This window comes from Triturus cristatus, chromosome 5_2 (assembly GCF_964204655.1).
Source record: "Triturus cristatus chromosome 5_2, aTriCri1.1, whole genome shotgun sequence".
NCBI lineage: Eukaryota > Metazoa > Chordata > Amphibia > Caudata > Salamandridae > Triturus > Triturus cristatus.
The window spans coordinates 71,427,649-71,452,877 of record NC_140588.1 but is presented as its reverse complement, the minus strand read 5'-3'; the positions used below and the strand labels follow the sequence as shown (position 1 = coordinate 71,452,877).

General features: G+C 45.2%; 1 protein-coding gene across 1 annotated transcript in view; it reads left to right on the top strand.

Annotated features, from left to right (window-relative positions):
* The first annotated feature begins 307 nt into the window (after positions 1-307).
* LOC146822677 (uncharacterized) overlaps positions 308-25,229 on the top strand; it is a 915,078-nt gene continuing 890,156 nt past the window's right edge. The window contains exons 1-2 of the mRNA XM_085606263.1: positions 308-312; positions 1,073-1,277. Coding sequence (XP_085462389.1) covers positions 308-312; positions 1,073-1,277 — 210 coding nt within the window. The remainder of the gene's footprint in view (positions 313-1,072; positions 1,278-25,229) is intronic.

The following is a 25,229-nucleotide window of genomic DNA, read 5'->3' as shown; positions in this document are numbered from 1 at the left end:
AATATCCGAAATGGCCTCCCGGAAATTAAAGAGTGATAGCATCGCTGGAAGAGACGGTACACGTAAATTGTTGACGGTTTGAAATCGAAGTATTTGAGGGAGCAGTGATTATCCGCTGGCTGTGACAGAGCAGCGCTTTCATAACTCCACATTTCATTAGAAACAAGGCACGGTGCTTCATTACTCACTTATAACGGCCTCTCTTGTCGAGGGTTGTACTTTGGGAACCGCGCTGCACCTGTGTTCCCTCTCTGCATGTTCAGATGTCCTCCATCTTTGGGAAACGAATCCTGTCTTTGCACTGCGCATGAAGTTAACTGGGCTCACTTTTAAGGTCCTGTAGAAATATATTGCATGCATGAGTTAACTAACGCATGCCGAATGAGTTGAAGGATATATTCCTCCAATTCTATATTTAAATGCGTCAGCCTGTGAGGATGCTTTGTAGACAAAAGTCCAGTGTCACACCAAGGGTGCCTTGGCACTCATTCAATGCAAGCAAGGAATATGGAGTCCCTGCCTCTTGATTAGGTAGTGACAGAGAGCCAAACTTGAGCTCCAGAGGGCCCTTGGATTACTGGGCTCTCGTCATAGCCGTTCTAAGGCAGCAGGTGGAACATTTCCCTGGGCCCCACCTTCCAGGAAGACCCCTGATAAAGGCATCATGACAGTCAAAAGACAGTCACACACACACACGCACGCACGCACGCACGCACGCAGGCACACACACACACACACACTCTCTCTCTCTCTCTCTCGCCTCTATCTTTTGCCTCTCTCTCAGGGCTTAATTTGTGCCGGTGCTTTCCGGTGCTTAGCACCGGCACTTATTTGACAGGGGCGGGTCTACAGTACGCATCGGCTGCGCAAGTCACATTTATTTTTGAATTTAACTTACTACTGTACTCTCGTGCAGCCGCTGCGTGTTTTTCACATCTGCTGAGTGGGTCTCAACGCCGGTGGTTAAAAGTGTTGCTGTGGGACTTAGACACTTAGCCTGCTGCAGAGGAAATACATTATTCAGATACATTTAAATATCTAACTGTTTTGATGGCGGCACACTGCGCGCCAGGGCGGTCTTAGCCACGTGCCTGTGGGCGGGCCGCAGCGCCGGAGGTCACGGATTTGGGCTGGATTTTGGTTATATTGGGGTAGCGGCTGTGCGGCAATGTCCGCCCCAGCATAACAACCGCGGCGCGCAGCAGCTCACCAAGAGTCATCTCGTTCCAGTCGGCCCGACCCCCGACGACCGTGGCGTTGCGGGCATCGATCAGCTAGTAAGTAGCAGTGCTGTGTCTGGTAGTAGTAAGCAGCTCAAGGCCTAGACTGAGACTGCTTTGTGGGGAAAAATTAATTAATTAAGCATGCTATGTAAAGCGCTCCAATACCTTCGGGTCGAGTTCGCGCTATGTAAATATGCAACCAAAGAGGGATTTACGGGAGAGAGTGTTCTCTGGCACGTGCACTTTCAAATTTCTATTGTTGGGCCTCACGAAAAACCTTGCAAACGTTTTCGGTAGTTCGCAAAAACTCTGGCAGGCTGCGGCCACAAATGTGAAAACTGTACGAAGAAGCCTTCACTGAGTGGAAAGAGTTGCCGGGATCGGGTTACGAGTCTTGGGGTCGACTATCCTGTGATTCTGGGCAAATCAGTTAATCTCCCCGCGCCTTCCAAAAAATGCATCTTTTCTGGTGAAATGTAACTGGTGCTAATGTTAAGCACATACCTTCGGGTCGAGTTCGCGCTATGTAAATATGCAACCAAAGAGGGATTTACGGGAGAGAGTGTTCTCTGGCACGTGCACTTTCAAATTTCTATTGCTGGGCCTCACGAAAAACCTTGCAAACGTTTTGGGTAGTTCGCAAAAACTCTGGCAGGCTGCGGCCACAAATGTGAAAACTGTACGAAGAAGCCTTCACTGAGTGGAAAGAGTTGCCGGGATCGGGTTACGAGTCTCGGGGTCGACTATCCTGTGATTCTGGGCAAATCACTTAATCTCCCCTCGCCTTCCAAAAAATGAATCTTTTCTGGTGAAATGTAACTGGTGCTAATGTAAAGCACTACAATAACTTCGGGGAAAGTTTGCACTATACAAAACCGCAAAATAAGGGCCACTTGGCCACACGAAGTCTGAGAGCATCCAGCAGTAGTCTATGGGTTTTCAAATTTAGCACCCCCAATGAAATATAGAGCAAAACCAAACCTATATGTGCCGAGACAGGAGAAAAACGTTTTTATCCAAATTGGGCCATCTTATGTCTGCAGAAAAAAGTGAAAAAATATACATAGAGAGATGTCATGGCGGATATAGAAGAGGGTGGTGGGAAGCTACGCATTTCTACTGATGGTCGTAAACTCTGCTTGCCCATATATGGGCAAGGGAAGCTATGCATTTCTATTGGTGGTGGCAAGCTCGGCGTTGGTGTTCTTGCTCATGTATGGGTTAGGGGAATTTCAGGTGTCACCAGAGTTACCTTGGATCAATAATTGTAGTTCCTGCTAGACTGGTGAATGTTACTAGAATATGTTAGCTTGGGTTTGGTTCTTGGGTGTCCCACCCAACTCCCCTTCTAGGGTGAATATTGCAAGAATTAATTCCGGAATATTTCCTTCTATCACTTCTTCTGTTGATCTCTTTTTGAGAACACAAGGCGGCTGAAAGTCTCTTCGGTGTATTGGGGAGCGTAGGTATGTATGGACGTTTTTGGGAGAAACTTTGAAGGAGCTATAGACATGCCCTGATGTCTTTACATTTGGTTAAAGGATGTTTTTGTCGAGGCACGACAAACTCTCAAAATCAAATCCTCTGACCCATAGCCCTACACAATAATATAATCCCAAAGTAATAAACAAATGCATCAATCTCTTTCTTATCTCCCCATCCTGAAACACATCAGCCGCCCGGACCTCTCCTGACTCTAATGCTCCCTCTCCTGTCCAGCAACACATCTCATGCACCTTCACACACCTCTGGACCATCCTGCTCCTGACAGTCTCCTGGCCTTGTATCTCTTCACTGCCCTTGTCAGTGTTTCCCTTCCTTCGCTAACCAGCCTGCGACCACACGTGACTGCTGAAAGGACAGGGCTGTTTTCCGATCTACTGGTCTATACCTCCTGAACCTCCATGTAACTCTATTTAGCCTGAGGGTTTAAAACAGGCTGCAGTGGTATTGGTGCTTTTGAGTTAATTCCTTGTGTTTGAGATGGAAGGCATGTTGGATGTGAGTGAAGTTAGCTGTGCAGAGCTGGTACAGTGCTATGTGGCCCAGCTTCCCTGGATGGCAAGGAGGTGCCATCAAAGTAGGGCCTTCAGGGCAGTGAAACCTGGCTCCCTATGAGGGGGCCTTGAGGTTTGAAGTGGATGGAGTAGAATGACTAGTTCTACTGTCCCATCTGAGGTCTGCACAAGGATCCTACCTTCAGGAAAATGCCAGGGTAGTTCCTGTTTTAACCCTCAACTCCCCATCCCCCCACCCCCTCTGAAGGCACCCATGCTCATGGGGTTGAGTAGGACCCGGTTGAGCCCTCTGCTTACAGCTGCAAATTGTTGCTGGCTTGAGTGAGCTGCCAGGACCTTTCTATGCTCTAGAGTTGTAAAGCCCCCCCCCTCATAGTAATGCTGTTGACTGGCTGCAGGCAGGGTATTTAAATGTAGGGTGCCTGGAACCTTAGTGCCAGTGCTTAATTTGAGCCGGTTGTTTCCAGTGCTCAGCACTGCAGTTAATCACCAACGCCGGCACTTTTCCTGAGCACCAGTCAATTCTGAAGTCGGTTGCTCTGGCCAATGTGCCACATTCTCTCCCCACTTTCATGGTTAGCAGTTGAATCTGTTTTTAGCGGCACTAACGGGAGAAATGAGCTGGAGCAAGCTGCCTCCTAATGAGAGCCCCTGCATTATGGAGTTAAGTTGTTTACAAATTAACCACTGATTACATCTGACTTTTAGCAGTGCCAGTTGAGGATGTGGGAGGAGCTAATAGAGTGGGTGGTGCCGGTGGTGGAAATGGGTGGAGCCGAAGAAAAGTAGGTGTGGCCTCCCAAAAACATTTGAGCACCTGCACTTCATATTTTACAAATTAAGCACTGCTCTCTATCTAACCTGGGGTCTGCCTGTATCTGCCTCTGTCTCTCTCTAGGTAGCTCACAACGTTATGTAGCTTTATACCAATAGTAATGAAATAGCGAGTTTGAAGTGGGTCCCAACTGGACCCTATATTCAATTCGAGAAACCCCTTTATTGTGCACTCCCTAACAGTATATGTTTTCTCCAGATGCTGTGTTTTTTGTTTTGGATGAAACCAATGCTTCTTTTATGGTGCATACAGTGCACAGAGTCGCCTCTATATAGCTGGGTGAGTTCAGTGTGTGGATGAATGTTCATGAAGGGGCATCTTCAGAGCTGTGGAGTTGAGGCTGAAGGCAGTGCTAGATTCCCACAGTGCTGGTCGGTGGGTCATAAAGTGTTAGACTACCTGCACATCTAATCCTTTTTCACTCTACTGAGCACAAAGACTGGTAGTTACATATGTGCCAAATGTAATTACAGTGTTGTGCGAAAGAGTGTGAAAGAGGCATGCACAGCTGTTAAAATACTGACAGCGCCAAAGGAAAAAACAAAAAGCTGTGTTTACAGGTGAGGGTGAATGTGTGTGGGGGAGTGGCAAAGGGGGGATGACGTAAGAAAGTACATGAAGAAGGACAGAGAGAAAAGGCAGTTATGAAGAGGAAGGATATAAAGTGTAAGACATGCAGATGGAGGGGTTGCAGAAAGTTAGATGAGGGAAGAGAAGATTGCAGAGGAAAGTAATGTAAAGGGAGAACATAAGTGATTTAAACACTAAGAAAACGATTCCCCTTTCCACAGATCTTTGTGATGTTTAAAATTGACAATCTCACATTTTCAAAATTGAAGCATTTTCAATTTAAATTTTTCACAACAACCTTGTTGTCACTAAGTTATTTGACATTAAATAAAACTGCTAGAAAGCATTGTCAAACCAATAGTATGCATTCTTTAGGTGTATGCTTTTATTGTTGTTAATATTTATTTTTGCAATATTATATAGTGCGGACATGGCCCAAATGCATCAGAGCGCTTTAAGACAAATAGGAGATATGGGTTGCAGGGTGTTACATTAATAGCAATTAAACTCAGACGATTACTTTGGTCGGTGTGTGCAGGAGTAATCACAAGAAAAGTTGCAGCAATTGGGCAGAGGAAATACACAGTTAAAGCATCTATTTAGATGGTGCGGTCATATAGCGAGGGCAGGTCGGATAGAAATCAGAGAATACTTAAGTCTGGTCAAGGGTAAATTAACCAAGATGTCTGTCAAAAAGGAGGACCTTGGGGTACTTTTTGAAGGTTAATAGGCAGGTGGTTAGCCGGAGGGAGGGCGGCAGATAGTCCCAGATTCTAGTGGCACTTCCGGAGAAAGACTGGTTCGTGTATCATTCGCAACGGAAGGTGGGGGTTCCAATATGAGGGATTGGGCATTTTTTGACCCCTTATGTGCTCCATAGATTTTCTTTTTCTAGCTCACATAGGAGGGTGAGGAGTGCAGCGCTCTGTGGGTAATACAAGCAAATTTCAATTAGGTCTGCACTTTATTGGGGAGCCAGTGGAGGGTTAGTAGAGCCGGAGATATGGGGGCAAATTTCTTGAAACCTAGGATGAAGCGTGGTGCAGCATATAGTGTTGCTCTCAAAGGGCCAAGGTGAACTTTGGGAATGCTAGAGTGGAGAGCAATTCCATACTCTAGTGGAAAGAGAGCACAAGTGACTGACCACTAATTTGAGATCGTGTTCTGGAATCAATTGTCTGATACCCCAAAGCTGCCTAAGTTGGAGTTGTGTGCTGTTGGTCATGGCTGTGATGTGTTGAGATGAATGTCAAGGGTGATGCTGAGTGATCTGGCACTCTGGACAATGGTGGGGCAGCCATCCAGGGCAGGAAGGCTAGCCATCCATACTTGTACTTGCGTTTTTGCTTTCAGAGATGAGATCAAAAGAAAATTCTTTTTTAGTTAGGTTGAGTTCTAAATGGTGGTTGGACATCCAGTTTTGAAATGTTAAGAATATTTGATAGCAGGGCAAAATCTTTTGGGGAAGAGATTTTCAAGTATATTTGGTTGTCATCGGTGTAGAGGTGGAAGAGAATCCTAGAGTTTCAGGGACCCACAGAAAGAGGTTCTAGGTAGAGGTTAAAGAGGGTCAGAGTGAGAATCGAACCTCCAGGGACCCCTTGGTGAACACTGACTGGTCTCTAGAGTGAGTTGTCCATTTTCACAATATGGGAACAATTGGATAGGTATGAGGCAAACCAATTGAGGAGCGTGCCTCCACATCCCGTGCAAACTTCAAGAGTACGAAGGAGGTCCAGATGGTTGACAGTGATGAATGCAGTGGATAAATCTAGGAGGACCAGGAGGCAGGAGTTACCGGAGTCGAGAATTCTGAGGGAATCACCGAGTATTTGGAGGTTTGCGGTTTCTGTGTTGTGACCCTGTCGGAAACCTGATTGGAGAGAGTCTAGGAGGTTGTTTGCTCGAATGTGTGAGGCTAGTTGGGACGCTACTCAACTTTCAATGACTTTGCCTAAAAATGCAAGTGTTGAGACTGGGCAGCAGTTGTTCAGGTTCTTAGGATCGAGAGATTATTTTTTTAAGAGAGGGGTGATTTGCCCTCTTTTTAGTCATTCTGGGAAGAGGCCCTGTTTGAGAGAGGAGTTCACCATGGTGGTCCATTTGGGGAGAAGGTGTGTGGCAAGAGATTTACTGATAGAGCCTGCATTGGCATCCTGATGGTAGTTTGAGGGTTTCACTGTGGAGATTGTTCGGAAATTGGAGTGAAGGATGAGCATGATTGTAGTGCCTTGCATGGTAGAGTCACACTGTTTCAAGGGAGTCTGTAACTTTTTTTTCAAAGAAATCCACGAAGTTGTTGCACGGGGCCACAGATGATTTAGGAGCAGAAGTGGTGGGGGGTTAGTAGACTGTGCAATGACCTCGAACCACCACTTCGATCTGTTTTTTGTCGAATTCATGAGGGCTCTGATATGGAAGGATTTGTCTATGAGGATTCAATCTTTGTGAAATGTTCTCGCTTTGTGAAGCTTAGTCAAACTCAGGTGAGATGGTGCTTGTCTCCAGTCTTTCTCGCATTTTCTGAAAAGCTTTCTTACTTCATAAAGCTCTTTAGAGAATCAGGGCCTGGAGGGTTTGGTCGGGATAATTTGCATTTCAGGGGAGCACGTTTGTCAATAAGGGATTCCATGAAGGAGTTGTACTTGTCAGCGGCCTCGTTAATGTCCAGATGAGGTATAATCGAAATTAGGGTGGGAAGGGCTATGATGGCCATGGCTTCTATGTAAAGGTTGGATGTGTCCCTGAACCATATGTTCTCTTTCTTGGGTTGCCCTTATATTTTTCTATATGACCTAGTTAGGGAGAATAAAATCTGCCTGTGATCAGACCAACAGAAAACTCTCATACCCAAATACTGGTTAAGTGAAACACCGTAGTAAGCGCAGAAGTGTAGCTCACATGTTTTAGCCTATGCCTTTAATTAAGTAGGCCACAGTTATTTCAAACAATAGCTCATTACACTTCTCTGGACACACCCCTTTTAGAAATTTCCACATTTTCCATTCCATTTAAAAACCTCCCTACTTTACCTATGTGTCACTCCGCCATCTCTCTCTCCCTACCTTGCATACCCTTTACTCATTCCTCTACATCTCTGCCCACCTATTTTTAACTTACTCCTAAGTCTGTCTGTGTAGCTTGCCTCTCATCCTACATCTTCCCTCTCTTCCTACCTCACCTTTCTCTAGTTTATTTATTTTCTCAATCTCTCTTGTTGTATATCATCTCTCTCTGTCTCATCACTGACTAAATCTCCACCTTCTTTCACCCTAATTCCTACATTTACCCCTCTCTGTCCTACTTTGCCACCTCTATTGCTCCCTTCATGTGTCATGTCTCGTTCCTTACTTCACCTCACCTTTCATGCCTCACACTTCTCTAGCTCCACTTTCTCTCATTTTCGTCAATCTCTCTACTTAACCCTCTTTCACTCTATCACTCTCACCTCTCTTGTCTACCTCATCTCAATCTATTTCATATCTTCTTTTTTACATCTCTTTCTTTCACACCTCTCTCTATCTATCTCTCTGCCTCACTACTCTCTTTACCTGAACAGTCTTTATATATCTCACTTCTCACTTTGCCCCTCCTAACATGCTCCTCTCTATACCTTTCGTCGCCCTATACCTATATCACTAACTAACATCTTTACCTGTGTATCTCCTTCTGCCTCTACCGCTCTCTTCTTAAGGCACCTCTTTTTTTACCTTGCCTCTCTCTGTCTACGTTACCTCACAATACACCCCACGCTTTCCTTCTCGCTACCTCTAGCTCTGTACCTTAGTACCTTACTCAAAGAATTAAACTCACAACCAGTATTTCTCTACCTGCCTTCCTTACTTCATACCTCTCTGATTCTTTGCTTTGGACTTATTTGAACTTTTTCTCTTTCCCTATGTCTCTACTTACCCTATCTCTCTGCCTTATCTATATCTCTACCTCCTGTCTCTCTCTACTGTACCTCTCTGGCTATCCAGTTCTCTGGTCCTCTCTGCCCTTCCCTTGTTTGCTGGCCCCTCTGTCTAACAGTTTAACTAGAGAAATGTATAAAATAGAAAGAGGAGAGGAGGGACATGGCAGGGGAAGGGAATTAAGAATAGTTACTGGATTTCACCAAATGGAATATTGAAAATCTTCAGAGCAGTGTCTTGATTTTCAATGTTGCGAAGGGAAATTTATTTGTAATCACACATCTGACAGTTGAGACTACAATCTTCAATGTAAAATCCATATGCTTATTTGAAAGATTGCACACTTTTTACTATACGTACCCCAAGCATATTATCGGTGGTCTTTTCTACAATAGGAAGAACAGGGTTGTTAGACAAAGAATGCCACATAAAATATTGTTGTTGCAAGACAAAAAAAATCGAGATCGAAGCACTAGAAGAAATGTTTTATAAAGACTTGTTCAAGCTCCCTTTTATTACCCATAGCACACTTTGTCAGAACAAAGTTGAATATCATGGACTGAGACATGTTTGCCACAAACCTTTGAGTCATAAATAGTCCAACATAAAACATGGGATATTGTGAGAAACTGGGTTTTCGGTTATGGGGCGGGGGGTGAACATTTCTCAAGCAACTGCAGCAATCAGTCTCAGGGTAAACCACAAAAACTCTCTAAACTAACCTGTGCTTAATCCAATGGTAGTTTGGTACAAAAGCTGTCAGGATTAATTTAGAGGCAATGTGTAAAGTATTTATGCAGCAATTAAACAGCTATAAAATGAAAACACCACGCAAGAAAAATCCCATACTAATTTAGAACAATAGATTAAGGATTAATACATTATTATACACCAAAATGTTTAAAGCGTCAAATAAAGTCTAAAAGATCAAAGCACCAACTCCAGACATCTAATCACTCTAGATGGGTGAAGTCAAAAGTTATGGCCGACAGTGATAGAGCACAGTTCGGATACACAAAATGGATTGGGCCCAGTTTTCACTTGCCTTTGGACTTAGAAGAATTTTTGTAGAAATATGTTTGAGAAGGTAAAGTTAAGTGGGGCAAGGCAGTGTCAGAGGAGAGGAGCCACTGAACAAGGTTGCGATGAAGATTTCTACATTTCGGACTTAGTCTCTTTTGGGAAGTCTGAACTCTCAAGTGGGACTAAGTTGCGGTCTGTAGCCGAAGAAGGCTTCACAAGGAGCTGCTGATCAGGATTTGCTGCTTTGGAGAAGAATGTAGCTGGAGCTAGAGTCAAGCCAGGCCAACCGGCAATGCACCTTGGGAAGACTGCTTTACTGAAATTCATTTTGCCTGTCCCGAGTGGCACTTCAGCAAGTATATGTCACGCGGAGCTGGGCCTCACCTTTGTTTCTGATTAAATTAAGCTTGAGCCTGTGCTGTTATGGCACAGACTTTGGACAAAAGAAGAGGCAAAACTAAATAGAGAAATTATTTTGGATGGTTTGAAATTAGATGGGGCCCTGAGGATCCCATGGCTGAGCTATGTGCGCAACTTCCTACTGGATTTTGATCTTCTAGAGTACTTTACTAATCCTCGTAGTATTCAGAAAATATCTAGGAAGGAACTAAAAGCAAAGGGCTTGTCATTGTTAGATAATGCCAGACTGTCTTCTGAAATTGTAAAACCCACTGTCTTACGCAATCAGATGATTTTAATCACTTTTAATATTCAACCCTATCTCACCCTTGTGACGAGTGAATATGACAGATTCATACTAGTTCGTTTTCAATTGGGGGTCTTTCATAGACTAGTCACATTTCCTTAAGTGAATGACTGCTCACAAGACCTCCAGCTGTGTCCATGTGATAATATTTCAAAGCAAACCACGATCCATGTTATACTTTTTTGTAGATTAGATAATGTGCATAGTGTCTACAGGATGGTAATTTTTTTTAAAAAGTACTGTGTTTAAGGAAACTTATGATTCTTTCTTAAATTGTCGTTTAATCCAAGGAAAGCCTGTTGTGTTTAATACTCTTAACTTTTTCAATGAATTTTAAATAATTGCATATATGTATTTCAAATGAATTTTCATATATGAAACCATGTTATTATGCTTTTACGATTGTTTGTTCACAATCAAATAAAGATTTCTTTGATTTGATTTGAGAATTGTGACTTAAAGTCTGACTTTACTAATAAATAGGGGTTTGATTAAATTAAAATTCCTTAGACACCAAACATGAAGTTTCTAACTGCTCCCAAACGAAAGTTGTCACTTAGTAAATGTAAAAGGGTAACCCAATGTTATCCGTTGAGAGAGAAAGGCCTCACAGTAATGAATAACGAATTTGTTAATTTTTCAGTACCAGGACATGTAAAACATAAAAGTTAATGTCCAAGTTTTTTAATACAATGCATCCTGCTCTCTGGGTGTTTAGGGCCTACACTAGGGGTGACTGATATGTGTTAGAAAAGGAGTTTGGGGCTTGGCAAAAGGTTTGTTTTGTCAAGTTAATTGGCCCTTTTCAAAATGCACCCAGACGTCAAGGCCAGGCCCATGACATGTTTTAAGGGTCTACTTATATGTGTGGAATACCAAGTGCTGCAGGCCGACTAGTAGCATTTAATTTACTGGCCCTGGGTATATGGAATACCCCTTTACTATGGACCTATAAGTAAATTAAATATGTCAGTCATGTGTATGCCACTTTTACCATGTTTAAGGCGTGAGCACAAGCACTTTAGCACTAGTTAGCCATGGTAAAGTGCACAGAGTCCTAAGGCCACCAAAAACAGATACAGCAAAACGGAAGGGGAGAAAGCAAAAAATGTGGTGGATGACCACCCGAAGGCAGACAGGTCTAACAGATATCTTGAAACTGGTCTTAATTTACAGGTACAGTGCTCACCAGGCCCCACAACACTACAGGTCCAATGGTAAAGAACAATCAAAAAATCTAGCAACTAGCTTGAGTTGACCATATGTGTTTAAAACAATGCTCACTAACTCATGTGGTCACATCATGTCTGCTGCGCTTGAACATAAACATGAAAGGGTGAGGTGCAGCCCTTTTGAAAGAAACTGATCTGTCAGCAATGCAGGAAACAACTCTATGAGTACACATGTGCTTCAGGTTGCACAGCACAAACCAGAGCTTTTGCTGCTTCTAGTCTGCCATTCCAAGCTGTGCTGCATACAGTGGACATGACTAGTTGTGGAGTTATCATACTAGTTCATGCTCTGTCCAGGATTTAGAGAGCTATGGGTCAAAACATTTTTGTGGTAGCTAGCGACCCCCAAAGCTTGGAGAGGGTCTGGGTGTATTACACAAATTGGCAACAAACTAGCGGGTCCAATGATTAAGCATGTCTGCTGGGCTTCCCTGTTTTGTCCTTCTCTCTTTTTTGCGTTTGGGGGAGATCACCGTGGAACCGCAATATCCTTGCATGGACAGATCACCCTATCCTATTAGAAGATGAGAGATGCGCCAGCAAGAAAGTGATGGCGCATGAGAAAAAAAAATTGTGGTCACGAAGCCCACAATTTGCAAAATAACACACTTTAATCAATTTACTTAATCTGCTTGCACTAGGTTTCAAAGCTTTGCTGCTGACCCAAAACCTCTATCTTAGAGCATAGGTCATTTTAAAACAGGAGCCTGAAACTCGTAAATCGGCTCTCGACGCCTACGGCTTTTCATGGGTGCAGATTTTTTAACTTTTAGGAATTCACAAAAGTTTCCAGAATTATGCAAAACTCTGACAGTTGCAAGTTTTTAGAATTACTACTGGAAAGCATTTGAGAATAGAATTTTTATAAAAGTGAATGAACATATGTATATGAACGTATGCGAAAATCTACAATTGTAAAGACCTTGCTAACACTTTTTTTTCTTCATGGTGAACATACTCCATGGTGAAGCCCAACTCCCCACTAATTTTAAAGGAGTTCCCTTCACAATTTATTCTGCGAGAGAATAGCTCCTTCCCTTTTTCAGGGTGGAAATGGCCTGTTTATACCCAGGGGTCAGTTGGGATGGGAAAATGGGTGCAGTGCATGACTGATGGCCAGTCCCTCCCTGTTGTTATCCTCTGGGCATAATCAAAGGCTATTCTAAGTGGCTACTATGCACCAGGGCAGGAGTGAAAGATATATGCTGTGCCAGGTGGATACTGGGGGTGGGAAGACTGCATATCAGACATAACCAATTGCAGACCATGTGAACAGAATGCACTGTGGTTAGTTATACATGTTGCAGTTTGTGCAGTTACCTCCTGGGCACTGCTGAAGATCATTTTCTGATGACACTGGGAGTAGAGTGATTGCCCACAGGGAATGGCCCACGGCCTTGCCTTCCATTCAGCATGCACCAGCAGTTTAGTATTAGAAATGTCTGAACACAGCCATATGCATAGCAGACTCTGACGTGAGAGAACGGGCTACAAAGCATGTCGGCTGGCTACCGATAAAAACCACCACCATTCTAAGTCACTACTGTAATTTGGCTATGGTAAAACTTCATGTAGAATGGTGAAAGGAGAGGGAGCTTAAGGGATTCAGAAACTTGGGTTTGTCATTAAAATTCCCTTTGGAAATTTGTGAAGTGAGAACAAAAGTTGCTTCAAGGATAACCATTCCACTGTAGTACTGGTGATGGGGTATTTGCACGGGATCTTGCCACATTCCGCTTGATGCACCCAGTGTCCAGTAGGTATGACTGCAGACTGCATGGTTATGGACTCAGGGCATTGAAAAATGTTGCACACCGCTTCAGGTCAAGTATAGGCAATACCGATGGTAGGGCGGCCAAGGTCTGTGCACAGTGGCCACTTAGCATTGCTAAATGCCGGGCCCAATGAAATAGTGGCCACGGTACTTGAGACAGGTCACGGCCAAAGTGTTTATTCTCACCAGATGAAAGGCCCTTCACATAGTGTCAACGCTGATGTCAAGAGTGCTTGTGTTGTCACCAGTGATCTTATCAAATATGTGATTAACTATGTCATCTTTGAAATCATTTATACAGCCATGAGCACTTGTTTTGGGGGAATATGGTTGCGTAGCTCACCTAATCTCAGTGGTTTTTGATTTTTGGAAAATAAAATTGCTAAGAACCGTCAATATGGATTTGATGGAGCACAGCAGACCTGCTATCCATTGTGCATTTGTTCACATCATGTTTAGTTTGCTGCAACAGTTATTAAACTCATGTTTTTTAAATGAGATATTTGGCTGTATGTATGTGTGCAGAAGGTGTGATGTTTGCAAATACATTATGTGCTGTGTTAAAAATTATATTTTTCTGTTCAGGTAAAGTGTTTGACAGGTGCACTCTGCAATGTTCAACTACTATAGCTGTACAATTTCAGAGTATTTACGAAACAGGGTGCAATGATGAAGCAGTGCAGTGTATTTGTATGTTTTCATTTTCGAGAGGCATTGTGATGCTTAGTGGCTAATTCGCTGATGAGAAGGACATCAGAATAAGAAGCTAATATTCTGGGCCTTTCGTAGGATAAAAGCTATAAATCCTTGGAATCATGGCTGGACTGGCCAGCCGGGCAAGCGGGCAATCCCCCGGGAGGCCGGAGCTCCTGGAGGCTGGTTTTGACCCATGGAGGCTAGTTTCGGCACCTGGGAGTCCGTTCTTGGTCCTCGGAACTAGTGGTGTTTTAGGACGCACACACAAGTCTGTACATGCGCACCAAAAACAGCAACTACCGTGGTGCTTGTCCTCGTTAAATGAGAGCACAGGAAACAGAAAAATGACGACAAAAAGCAGATGGCAGGTAAAATAGCCTGACTCCTGCACTCCCTCATCATTGTGCCTTTGGTAGGTATGTGACTCACGCATATAGGCAGGCATTGGTGGTGGACACATTCCTGGCTGGGGGTGACTCAGGGCGTGGCGTAGAGCTCGGGGCAGGTTTGCCTGCCAGGAGAGTGAAGAGTGCATGTGAGCCACGCTTTAAAATGAAATGAAAATCCCTTGATTTAAAGCACATGTGGTCAGTCGCTATCACTGTGCAGCAGGTTCAGGCTGCTCCAGCCTCCCACAGCGCAGCAGCATCAGGGGCTCTCACTGCTGGCCTAGTGGTCTCACTAAGGGCTAGGAGAGCACTTTGAGAGCCGCAGGGGAATACTACCAGCTAGCTGTCTGTGCAACAAAAAAACACCAGCAGTCCTTGTTGGTTCAGGCACATTTGTGCAGCCACCCTCCCTCTTGAATGAAAGGCCACTCCACAATAGAAACAGGCCTCTCATCTGTGCGACGGGCTCTGAGCAGACCTCAGGCCTTTCTTCTGTTCCCTTGAGCGGAACTGATCTTTTTCCTTGTGGCCTGGTGCACCATATTCACAATTTTTCCCCAACATTTCTTGGGAGAAATACTCCCCAAATCCCACCTTGGTGTTGTTGAGCTTGCTCATTGTGCATACTTGCTGCACGCAGTATGGGGGCTGGTCTGACAACATTTTCAGGGCTGCTTTTGATTCCCAGTCCGGCTCTGCTTGGAATTATGTCATATCCACAAATTAAATAACTCACAGGAATGACACCTCCCTGTGAAATATTTGGGTTGTACCTGAGCTGTTTGCAGGCCATCCTGATTGCTCCTGCATTGTAGGCCTAAGAGATTTCAGTGTAAAAGTACACCCACCTTTGAGATGTAGGTCATGTCCAAGCCACTCCAAACATGACCACCTGCTATAGAAACATGCCCTGTGCCTCATGGGAAGCTGGCGGTCACTGCTGCCTTTTTGTCTGGCTAAGGGACTAAACAATTCTTTAATACGAATAATTAAAACTTAACAGTTTGAAGCTTGTTGTGGTTTTTCTTTCATAATCATAATACTTGGAGACTGTACCAACGAAGGGCCTGTCTCCTGCTCTGCGAGTCATAGGAATCTGCAGGTTCCTCCAGGGAAGGAGCGTGCAGCAGAAACAAAGAAATGAAATTGAGACAAAAGCCAAGGCGGGAATCAGGTGACGTCTCCACCGAACAAAAGTGAATGCGCTGTAAAGTTCCTCTACAATGTAACCCTCCGAAGTGACAGTAGACAGTGCACCCTATCATACAACAACCCAAGGGGGCTATTTTTAAAGCACAAGCAGTGCACCCTAGAGGAAATAAAAGAGGAGAACATCACAGATTAACTCTTGACACGAGGTTCACAAAATGGCGCCCGCTGTTCCAATTACACTGTCCTTGGCTATGGCGGAGTAACGGTCACACCAACGCAGTTTCCCTCAGTCTGAAATAAAATTATTGTTCTCTTTCTTTATTATTATTACGTTGATTCTGTGGCACTTAGCCATCCCCTCCTTCCAGTCTTCCCTCGCAATGCCATTACCATTTGAACTGCGTACCGCGGGGTCCCGCAGCCTCTGCCAATCCTGCATTCGAGTTGGCTTCCAACACGTAAATGAGATCACCCCCTCCCTCCCCCCACTGCATGGTCCCGTCTTCCATGGCATGTCTGAAGAAAACTGCCCGGCCTCCCCACGCTGTCTCATTTTCCTTTAATGTACTTACCCATCCTACCCTCCATCTAATCCGTTCTCTCACTGGCGACGTTAATTCAATCTTGGCCTTCCGACTGCAGCCCGGAGCTGAAATATTGACAAAGCCAGAAACTAGAAGCAGATGGAGCGCCTGGCTGTCTGCGAGTCCTTCCCCAGAAATGTAATTTGACATCATTAAGACTGTTTTAAAAAATAAAATGTTTGGGATTTTTTTGTCCTCATTTGCCTGCCCCACAGTCTCCATGAGAAGCGCCACTCCCCTTAGATGTCGTCTGGAACTAGATGTTATTTCATCCCAAACCCAGACATCAAACGAGTGTAGACCGGCGAGAGACGTTCTCCAGGATGGTGTTGTGGGAGGAAGGGGATTTTTTTGTATATGAGTAACAATTTGTATATGCCTTATGTGTTTTTCTAGCGCGACAATATTTCTCTGCGTACTTACTGGAGATGCGTGTTTCTTTAGTGGATTGATACCTCTGCCTTGACACCGGCCGATGCAGTGTTTCTGCTGCTCAGTTGTTTAGTGTGGAAGTGGCGTAACACCCTGAGCAGTAGAGGGGGGGCAAGCCAATAATTTGCAGGTACAACGGAGCCAAGGGTCGCTTCAAATTAAAAAATGTGCACTTCTATAACATGTGGAGCTTTAGCATCAATATGTCACATTATAGCACTGAGAAGTACCTACTAAAAGTAATAGTTTTTAAAAATCATCGATTACTAATTTTTAAAAATCAACGATTACTAAATGTAAAACATAAACAATTAGTGCACTTAGAGGCAAGAAGACAATTATCATGTAGACCCTACCCTGTACGTGGCCCAAATTATTATAAAGCAGCCTTAGAGTCTATTAAATCCAGGTCTCGAGTCGGGGGCACATGCAGGTAAACGGCGTCCCCCCACTCTTTTCACAGGGTGGACGCCGTCCCCCCTGCAAAGAAGTTGGGCCCCACAGAAATATGCTGAACTTGTCCCGGCGTGCCACCGGGACATGTTCAGCAGCACCAGCACCTGCACGTTACCTGCTTTCCATTCCCAGCAGCAACGTGCAGACAGGGAGGGAGCCTTTTTTCACCTCCAGCTGTGCCGAAGTTAAGTGGCCATCCGGCCTCCTTGTGTTTGTATATGCTGACTGCGGGCCGCCTGGAACCTTACATTTAAATGTAAATGCCACAGAGGGAAACAAAGGCACACATCTTGCCTTCTCTTCACAGGTACTTAAGAGAGGCATGCTTTTGCCTTTGTTCTGTCCCTGTATATGAATGCAGACACTGTAAGGCTGTCAGATGGGTTACACTGTCCCAGTATTTACACATATAATTTAAATAGCACTATTTTATTTCTTTTATAGCACTACATCGTGACGTCATGAGGTCATTTGCATATTGTCTTACTTGGTCAGTCCCCCCACTTATTTTTTATAGGACTTGTGCCCTGATTAAATCTAGCACAAAAGGTTTTTGTACAACTGACATTCTGAACTCACATATTTGATAGTGTTATAATGCATGATAATGAAGAAAAAAGTGTCGTGGTGAAATAAAATATTTGTCCAAGATAATACAATTTAAACGGTGAAGCCGCCATTTACCCAGGTTTTCGTGTTTCACTTTGTACAAATCAGCCAGGAAACGAGCATCGTATTGTCTTTTCTCATGTTAAGGATTTTTTGTGCCTCTGTGCATTTTTTTGCAGTTTTTATGTGAACTCGACCCAAGGCGTTTTGCATGAGTGCCAGTTACATTGCAAAAGGTCGCATTCATCGCTTACAGGCACGCGAAGATTAAGCAATTTGCCCACAACCACAGGATTGTAGGATTGTGTGTCGATACAAAGACTCAAACTTGGGTCCCCACTTCTGAATTTGGCAGCCCTGGCCCTAATCCCACACTCTAGGTAGTGGGAGGGAGAGAGGGAGGGAGGCACACAGAAGCCACATGAAAGCTCGGCTCGTTATTGGCTTGAGGTTTCAACAGGACTTTGAGCTGAGCCAGGCTTCAGGCTCGAGCCTGGCTCGAGATTTCTGTGGCTCGAGATTTCTGTGGCTCGTCCACCTCTAGTGAGCAGTGTGCTCACTGCATGGAGTAATGAACAACCATGGATACCGAAGAAAGCTGCACACTTAGTAGAAGGGATGACTTCGTACAAGGGTATGTGTGTGAAACTTCCCTTAATAAATAGAAGCAACCTCTACCGATAATAACAAGCAAGCACTGGCAAAGCCAATAGGTATCGCCTTTAAATGGCTGCCGCTCTATTGGCTTGTTACAAGGCAGGAGTATAAGGACAGCTAAAGGGAAAATAACAAAGGGGGCAATTGAGAAGAACATAGGGCTTTTCGCACTGAGGTAGAGCATGTGGACCTGGTGCCTGGGTGCAGAACATGGGCAAATCCACGCTAGTCAGGTATTGCTTCTACTGAACGAATTGGCCTGAAACAACAATTATTTGTAAGAGAAAATAACAGGACTGGAAACATGATGTCCTACTATAGAGAGCTTGGCAGTAGCTCAATGTGACCAGATGAGCATAGCATGGGACAGAGCACATTGCAAAAGATATATGGGTCGGTTCAGTGCAGTGGGGACACACAGACACAAAGAGCAATAAATAGGTGGGCAAACGTATTCAGAGTAGTGTGGACATGGAGGTTCATGCTGCCATCCGCATCTGCCAAGTGGTCCCATCTCATGTGGCATCTTCTGTAGTCCAGGCTTTTTTTCAGTCATCTTGGAGTTTTGAGTCCATGCTTACAAGGTTAGAGGCGAAATTACAAGTGATGGAATGAAACCTCTGTCTGTCTAAAAATTAAGGAGTGAACAGAAGAGTCATGGAGAGACTAGGGAGCTATGATAGGGTGACCAGAATTGGGTCATAGAGAAGCAGAGATAGCAGAGTTCAAAAGTGCAAAGAGGTGTAGAATTTGGAGGAGCCAAGAACATATGTGGAAAGAAGAGGAACAGACCCATCAGATAAGGTGGGTACATTTCTCATAGAAGCAACATGGTGGGACCAGAGTGAGGATGCATTCCCGTTGTTTTGGCAAAGATGGTCCTCTCTATAAGCAGCTGAGCCCCAGTGCCTCTTGTGTCCAATTGATTCTGGCTTTAAGATTGTTAAAAGGGGAATTCAGATCCCTGACACCAGAGTGATCCATTCGAGCACCATCACTTCTGTCCCTACTGAGCTCCGTGACTGCATCTCAGCTATCCAAAGACCCTGACAGAGAGTGCTGATGCTGCCAAAGAGCAGAGCAACCACGACAATACCCTGGCAATGTCTCTGTGCAGCTCACAGATCACATTCTGCTGCTAGAGATCCACAAATAGTTCCAAAGCATGGCAGAGACAAGTCAAGGTGAGCCGCGCGTGCACAGTGCTCTATAAATGGCTCATGTGCAGTTATACATTTCTGCCTGTCAGATATAATGGTTACTTTACGTCTTACACTTGAACTTGCTAGTGGTTTGTAGTTCTACTCTTAGGCATTATAATGAAGCTATATGTCTTGTTTTTATTGAAAAATCATGCTGAGCTAATATGAACATGTGTTGTTTGTCTATCGTTTTAAAAGGGGCAATGCGAAAAAGAAGCGAGTACTGTTGGTAATGAGAGAGGTTGGGGGAAAAAGTGACAAGCTGAGAGGGGCAGGAGTAAAGGAGTATCAGAGGCCGAGCAGAGGAGGTATTTAAAAGAAAAAAAGCAAGCAGTATGGAGAGGCGCGAGGAGAGCAGTGGACATGCTAGAGGGGAGGGGGAAGCAACACAGAGTGGGGGGGCAGGGCAAAGTAAAGGAGGAAGCAACATACAGGGGAGAGTGCGTGCATTTGCTGAAAGGGGGCACCACATACCACAGAGACAGATTTTGGTGTGGAAAATGCTGCTTTATTGAAGGTGTGCATCACAACATAAATATTAGGCGTTTGCCTTTACAAAACTAAATGTCACTATACACAAAAATCCTACCATCACTAAACCCCTACCCCTGAAGTACCCGCCCCCCTTTACACTCTCTATCCTACAACTTCCTAACTCCTACCCTGCTATTGATATCTTGACCTTTACTTCTCCTGCTGCTTAACCTAACATCTATTAAGATCTATCCCCATCCTAAAACATAACATTTTATTTACTTGTTTTATCCATATTTAACTTTTGGTTGACACTCTCCAATTGTCCTACTTACCTATGGGAGCAACAATAACCTTGCTCTAGAATAAGATCAAGTTGATGGCCCACTGCCAGTCATAAAAAAAAACTCCGGGTTCTCTGCCTCCCCCCCCCCAAGCAGGATACCTCCATTCATCTGCACATGTTCTATGTCCCATCGAGGGCTTCACAAAGCTGCATATGGTACAATTCCATCCTGAAGTAAGACAAATGTACCCCATTGTCACAAAAAAACTCAACCGCATCATACTGCAACTAAGGGTGCTCCTCCCTGCCGAAACCTTCCTCCCTGCAAAATTAATGAATCTCTTTGTTTAACTTCCTCCAAGCTTTGTCAATTACTGAGGGTTGCCTAGCATCTCTCCATTCTCTCCGTGGAGCAAACTCCGTCCAAATCACGTGGCAATCCACGCACAACTGCTTTATTTCCTTCAAGTCCCATTTCTTTTCCTAGAGCAACGCTAATCCCTTGCACACTACCATGTAATTTTCACCGAGGTGATACAGCTAAACATCCAGACATCTGTTTTTTCTCAACAAGCTGTTTGAATATTTTAAACATTCCTTCCATCTCATACCCCCTCTACCATGCCATGACACCGTATACAGTTTATCATCAAGATCCAAATTCGTTCCATGACCTCTCTGAGCTTCGAATAGTTCCGCCCATTATATAAACGAGTGTCCTACAATCCATATTGACAGGTTGATTGCCTCCGGGCCTACCACAGCACCTGTGAAACAAAACAAATGAGAAACATGAAAAATCAGAAGTCAGGACAATTGACAATCCCCCACCCCAAACGCACATAGCAATGATAGTAATTTGAGGACCACCTCCCCAAGGTCATGATCTTAACCCAGCCCCGTCTCACTGTCTCTGTGGCCACCCTGAACCTGACAGAGTGGGTTCTGAAAGCCCTCGGGTCTTCCCCAACCTGGGCCCGGGCCTTGCACAATGCTGCCAATAGCTGAAAGGGAGTCACCCGTTCCGTACTGGTGTGGAGAAAAACCTCTCCGCTCGCTGCCCCGAGATCCTTGTAATCGCTCACCTAACATAAAGGGACAAAAATTTTGAACAGGAAAGCTATGCAACACCACTGTCTTTCCTTGCGATATCTGATCAGTCTTGGACTTGTGCAAATACAGTTCCACACACCCTGCAGCACTGGAAACCTCCTCCCATTGAATCCCACGCATACCCCTTCCACCCAGCATCTCTGATCCCAGCTTTAGGTCACCTCCTCCGGCCTGCTGCAGATGGCAGGCAGGGATTTTAAAACTTTCCCAAAAAACACCTTGTCAGCTGCCTTCTCTTCATACCCCCACTGCCCCTCTCCCTGCCCCAACCTTCCTGGAATCCCCCGTCGAGGGATCATAGCCCACAGCAGAGCTTGCCCATGATCGTGATCCCTGCCATTTTCACCGTGATTGTGACCCTAGATAGCCCCTTTTCAATCATAGTCAGGATGAACTGGACCATGTCTTCTTCCCTATTCCAGCCTGCCAGCCTCCACTATGCTCCATTGCAGATAAACTCCTCCCATACCTGTGCATAAGAACACCTGGTAGACCATGCCAAAGGCCCAACCACCAACTGGAGCATCCTTTTTCTCCTATCTTCCACAGCCCTGTTGGCACAGGCGTCCTGATCCTGTCATCTTCTCTGGCCATCCGATGGAACCTCTCCCAATTTGTATGAGACAAAGCGCCCACAATGTCATTGTTCACTCCTGGTACATGTATTGCCTTTAAACACTACATCATGCTTCAGACAGCCCAAAACAAAGACCCATAGTAATTTGAGGACCTGAGTGTCCCTTACGGACTGTCTTTTGATGATGAAAACCATAGCCATGTTATCGATTCAAAACATGACATTGCAGGTCTTGTGCGAAAAGCTGGCTAATAAACAGCTGTCCGAATATGTAGAGCAACATGGTCTTCTCTGCCCAGCTCAATCTGGCTTCAGAGCCTCCTACAGCACTGAGTCTGCTCTGGTTGAAATCTCTGAGGCCATCCTGGAACCATTAGACTCAGGAGGCAGGACTGCCCTGATTCTATTAGACCTGTCGGCTGCGTTTGACACCGTGCTGCATACCCTGCTCCTTGCCCGTCTCTAGGAAATTGAAGTTTTAGGGTCGGCTTAGCGGTGGCTGAAATTGTATCTTGAGGAAAGAACGCAGCAAATCCGGATCCCTACATTTTCAGCCTCCCCCAGAACCTGACTACAGGTGTGCCGCAAAGGTCTATATTGAGCCAGCTGCACTTCAACATCTACGTGCCACCCCTTATTCAGATGGCTGAAGAACTTGGTGCCAAAGTAATTGCATATGTCGACGACACCCAGCTCCTTTTCACACGGATTAAAAATGAAATCCTCCAAGAACCTGCGACACAACTTCAAATCTTCCTTTGAACCTTCTGAGAGGCATATATGGTGATTTGGGTTGGGACAGATCCGCTAAGGACAAGCTGAGCTGTTTGCAAAAGGGCCTACCCACCCTGACTACTCTGCAAGAAAAGTTCAGGTGTCCGAGCAAGACTTGCACCTCCTTCACTGTCACTCTATCCCTAGCCAGCATCGCGTTCACCAACAACTGCATATGGACCTTTTTCCCATGGGTAACTGTGCTTTCATTATTGTTGAATCCAATTCAATACCCAGAAACGACGGAGCCGTGCTAGGCCCGACTGTCTTATCCGGTGGAAGGAAAACACCCAGGTCACCGATGAGCTCTTGAAACTATACTAACTGGTGATGGCAGTCGCTTAACTGGGCTGACCCGCAGAAAAAGAAGTCATCCAGGTAGTGCGTCACCATACACTGACCTGTGTGCCATGTGAAAACGCATTGTAAAAACGAGCTGAAGCATTCAAACAGGGCGCATGAAATGGAATAACCCCATAGGCAGCACCTTGTCCACATACCACTGTCCCTCAAACAGTGTCCCCAGCAAGTCAAAATCCTCCAGGTGTACAGGCAATAGCCTAAAGGCAGAATTAATGTTGCATTAGGCGTGTGTACCCCCTTTCCCACTTATCCACTATAGCCATGGCTACATCCACTGAGGAATATGGCACTGAGGCCACTTCCTCTGCTATGAAATTATTCACAGAATGTACCTCTGGCCAGGACAGATGTTGTATGAGCCTAAACTGACCCTTCTCTTTCTTGGGTACCACTCCAGTGGGTGACACAATCAGGTTATACAGTGGCCATTCATCGAACAACCTCACTATCCTCCCTTCCTGGATCTCTTTTAGCAGTTTTTTCTCTACCGCTTGTCCTTGGGAATTAACAGGCTTCAAATTTTCCATCCACATGCGCATCCTCGGGCCCTCATAACCCAATCTGAACTCCTGGAGAAACCCCTCACTTAGCGATTTCGCCCCTTACTTCTCAGGGTATTTGCCAACCAAAAATTCTGACGCCCCAAATAATTTGGAGGCGGATTCCTTTCCCATTGCCCCTCGGTATCCTCTTCCTCCCCTGAACTCCCCTTTTGGATTGTGGGATGTGCCATAATTGCCTTGTTGAGAGTTACACTGGCCCACCTTGCCACTGCCCTCTGCTCCGTAACACTTTACAAGGGTGTACTTCCCAGTGCATTTTGAGCATTCATGTCAGAGCTAACAATATTCTCATGTGCAAAGTACTTTGTTAAAGTTCCAGCACGCCGCCTTGACTCTTGTTCGCGCTTCCCACTCCTCCTCAAGTGGGACAGCCCTGAAAGCGCCGATATACTATAGGAAGGCATCGGCTGCTGGCCGTAAAGATGGTTTTTGCAAACTGGGCCTGTCCGATGGTCTGCTGTCAGAGGCCATTGTCGATTTTAACCCACTTGGCTTCCAAGTCCCAGCCCAGTCGTCTCTGGAACTTGTCATCATATTGGCCCCAAGTGTACTCCCATATGTGATTTGTGCTTTTCTGATCACATCCGTATACTTTAACGCGGCTACTGACCTCTTTGGGTATTTTTTGCAGTAGACACAAGCAAAAATAAGACATGCAGCCATCCAGTTTTCAATGGTCATAGGCACCCTATGACGTTTGGACAGCTCATTCACCTCTTCCTTAGATCCCTCCTTTGCCTCAAGTTCCCTGAGCAGAAGTTTAAACATTTCCACATACTCCCCCTTCCAAATCTTTCTTTTTGTGGACAACATCAGGTGTGCGCAACAGGGTTTAGTCACCCCCATATATGGCAACATATTAATTTTGGGCTCCTTACTTTCTCGGGCACCCCTGTCCTGATCTCCTTTCTCACCCAGACCTGACTCACTACCTCCCATCTCCACCGATTCGGTTCATCCCCAGTGGACCCCAGGGTGGGACCCCTGTTGTGGCCTGGTTGGTCACGCCAGTCGTGTCTGTTGCGGCACTCCTGTTGTTTCCCTCCTGCCCTGTCCCATCTGTGTGTCCTTGACATACAACCCTTTGTTGAACAGCAGCCCTCCACCCCAGGCACCACCCGATCTACCCCATTAAACACCATTGCTGTGCTGCCCCGGTACACCTGTCAACCTCACCTGGTGTTAGGGTTCGGCCTCCTCTCCGGATCCTGCCACCTTGACCATCATCCATGGCTTGCTTCTTCCAAGCGTTGGTTACCTCATGCAAAATACTAAGAACAACCACATTATCCACCCCCCCGCTGATGCTGCAAACACCTTTCTACCACCACCTATGCTAATGCCTTATTAGCTTCATCATCCACAAATACACCTTCCTCAAGGCTTCCTTCTTCATAGTCCTCTCCTACTCTAAGCAGCCAGTGAGCAAACTCACTCTGGCCCTCCTCCTGCAATGTATTATCACACAGACCCCTGCACTTGCCACAAGCAATGTCTAGTGATATTGGGGGCATTGGCCAGGTGTTGGCATCCGGACTTGGCCCCACCTAACCCACCCCTGAAGTTGTGGAATGGTCTGGCAAGTTCTCCCCCCCCTCACCACGCAA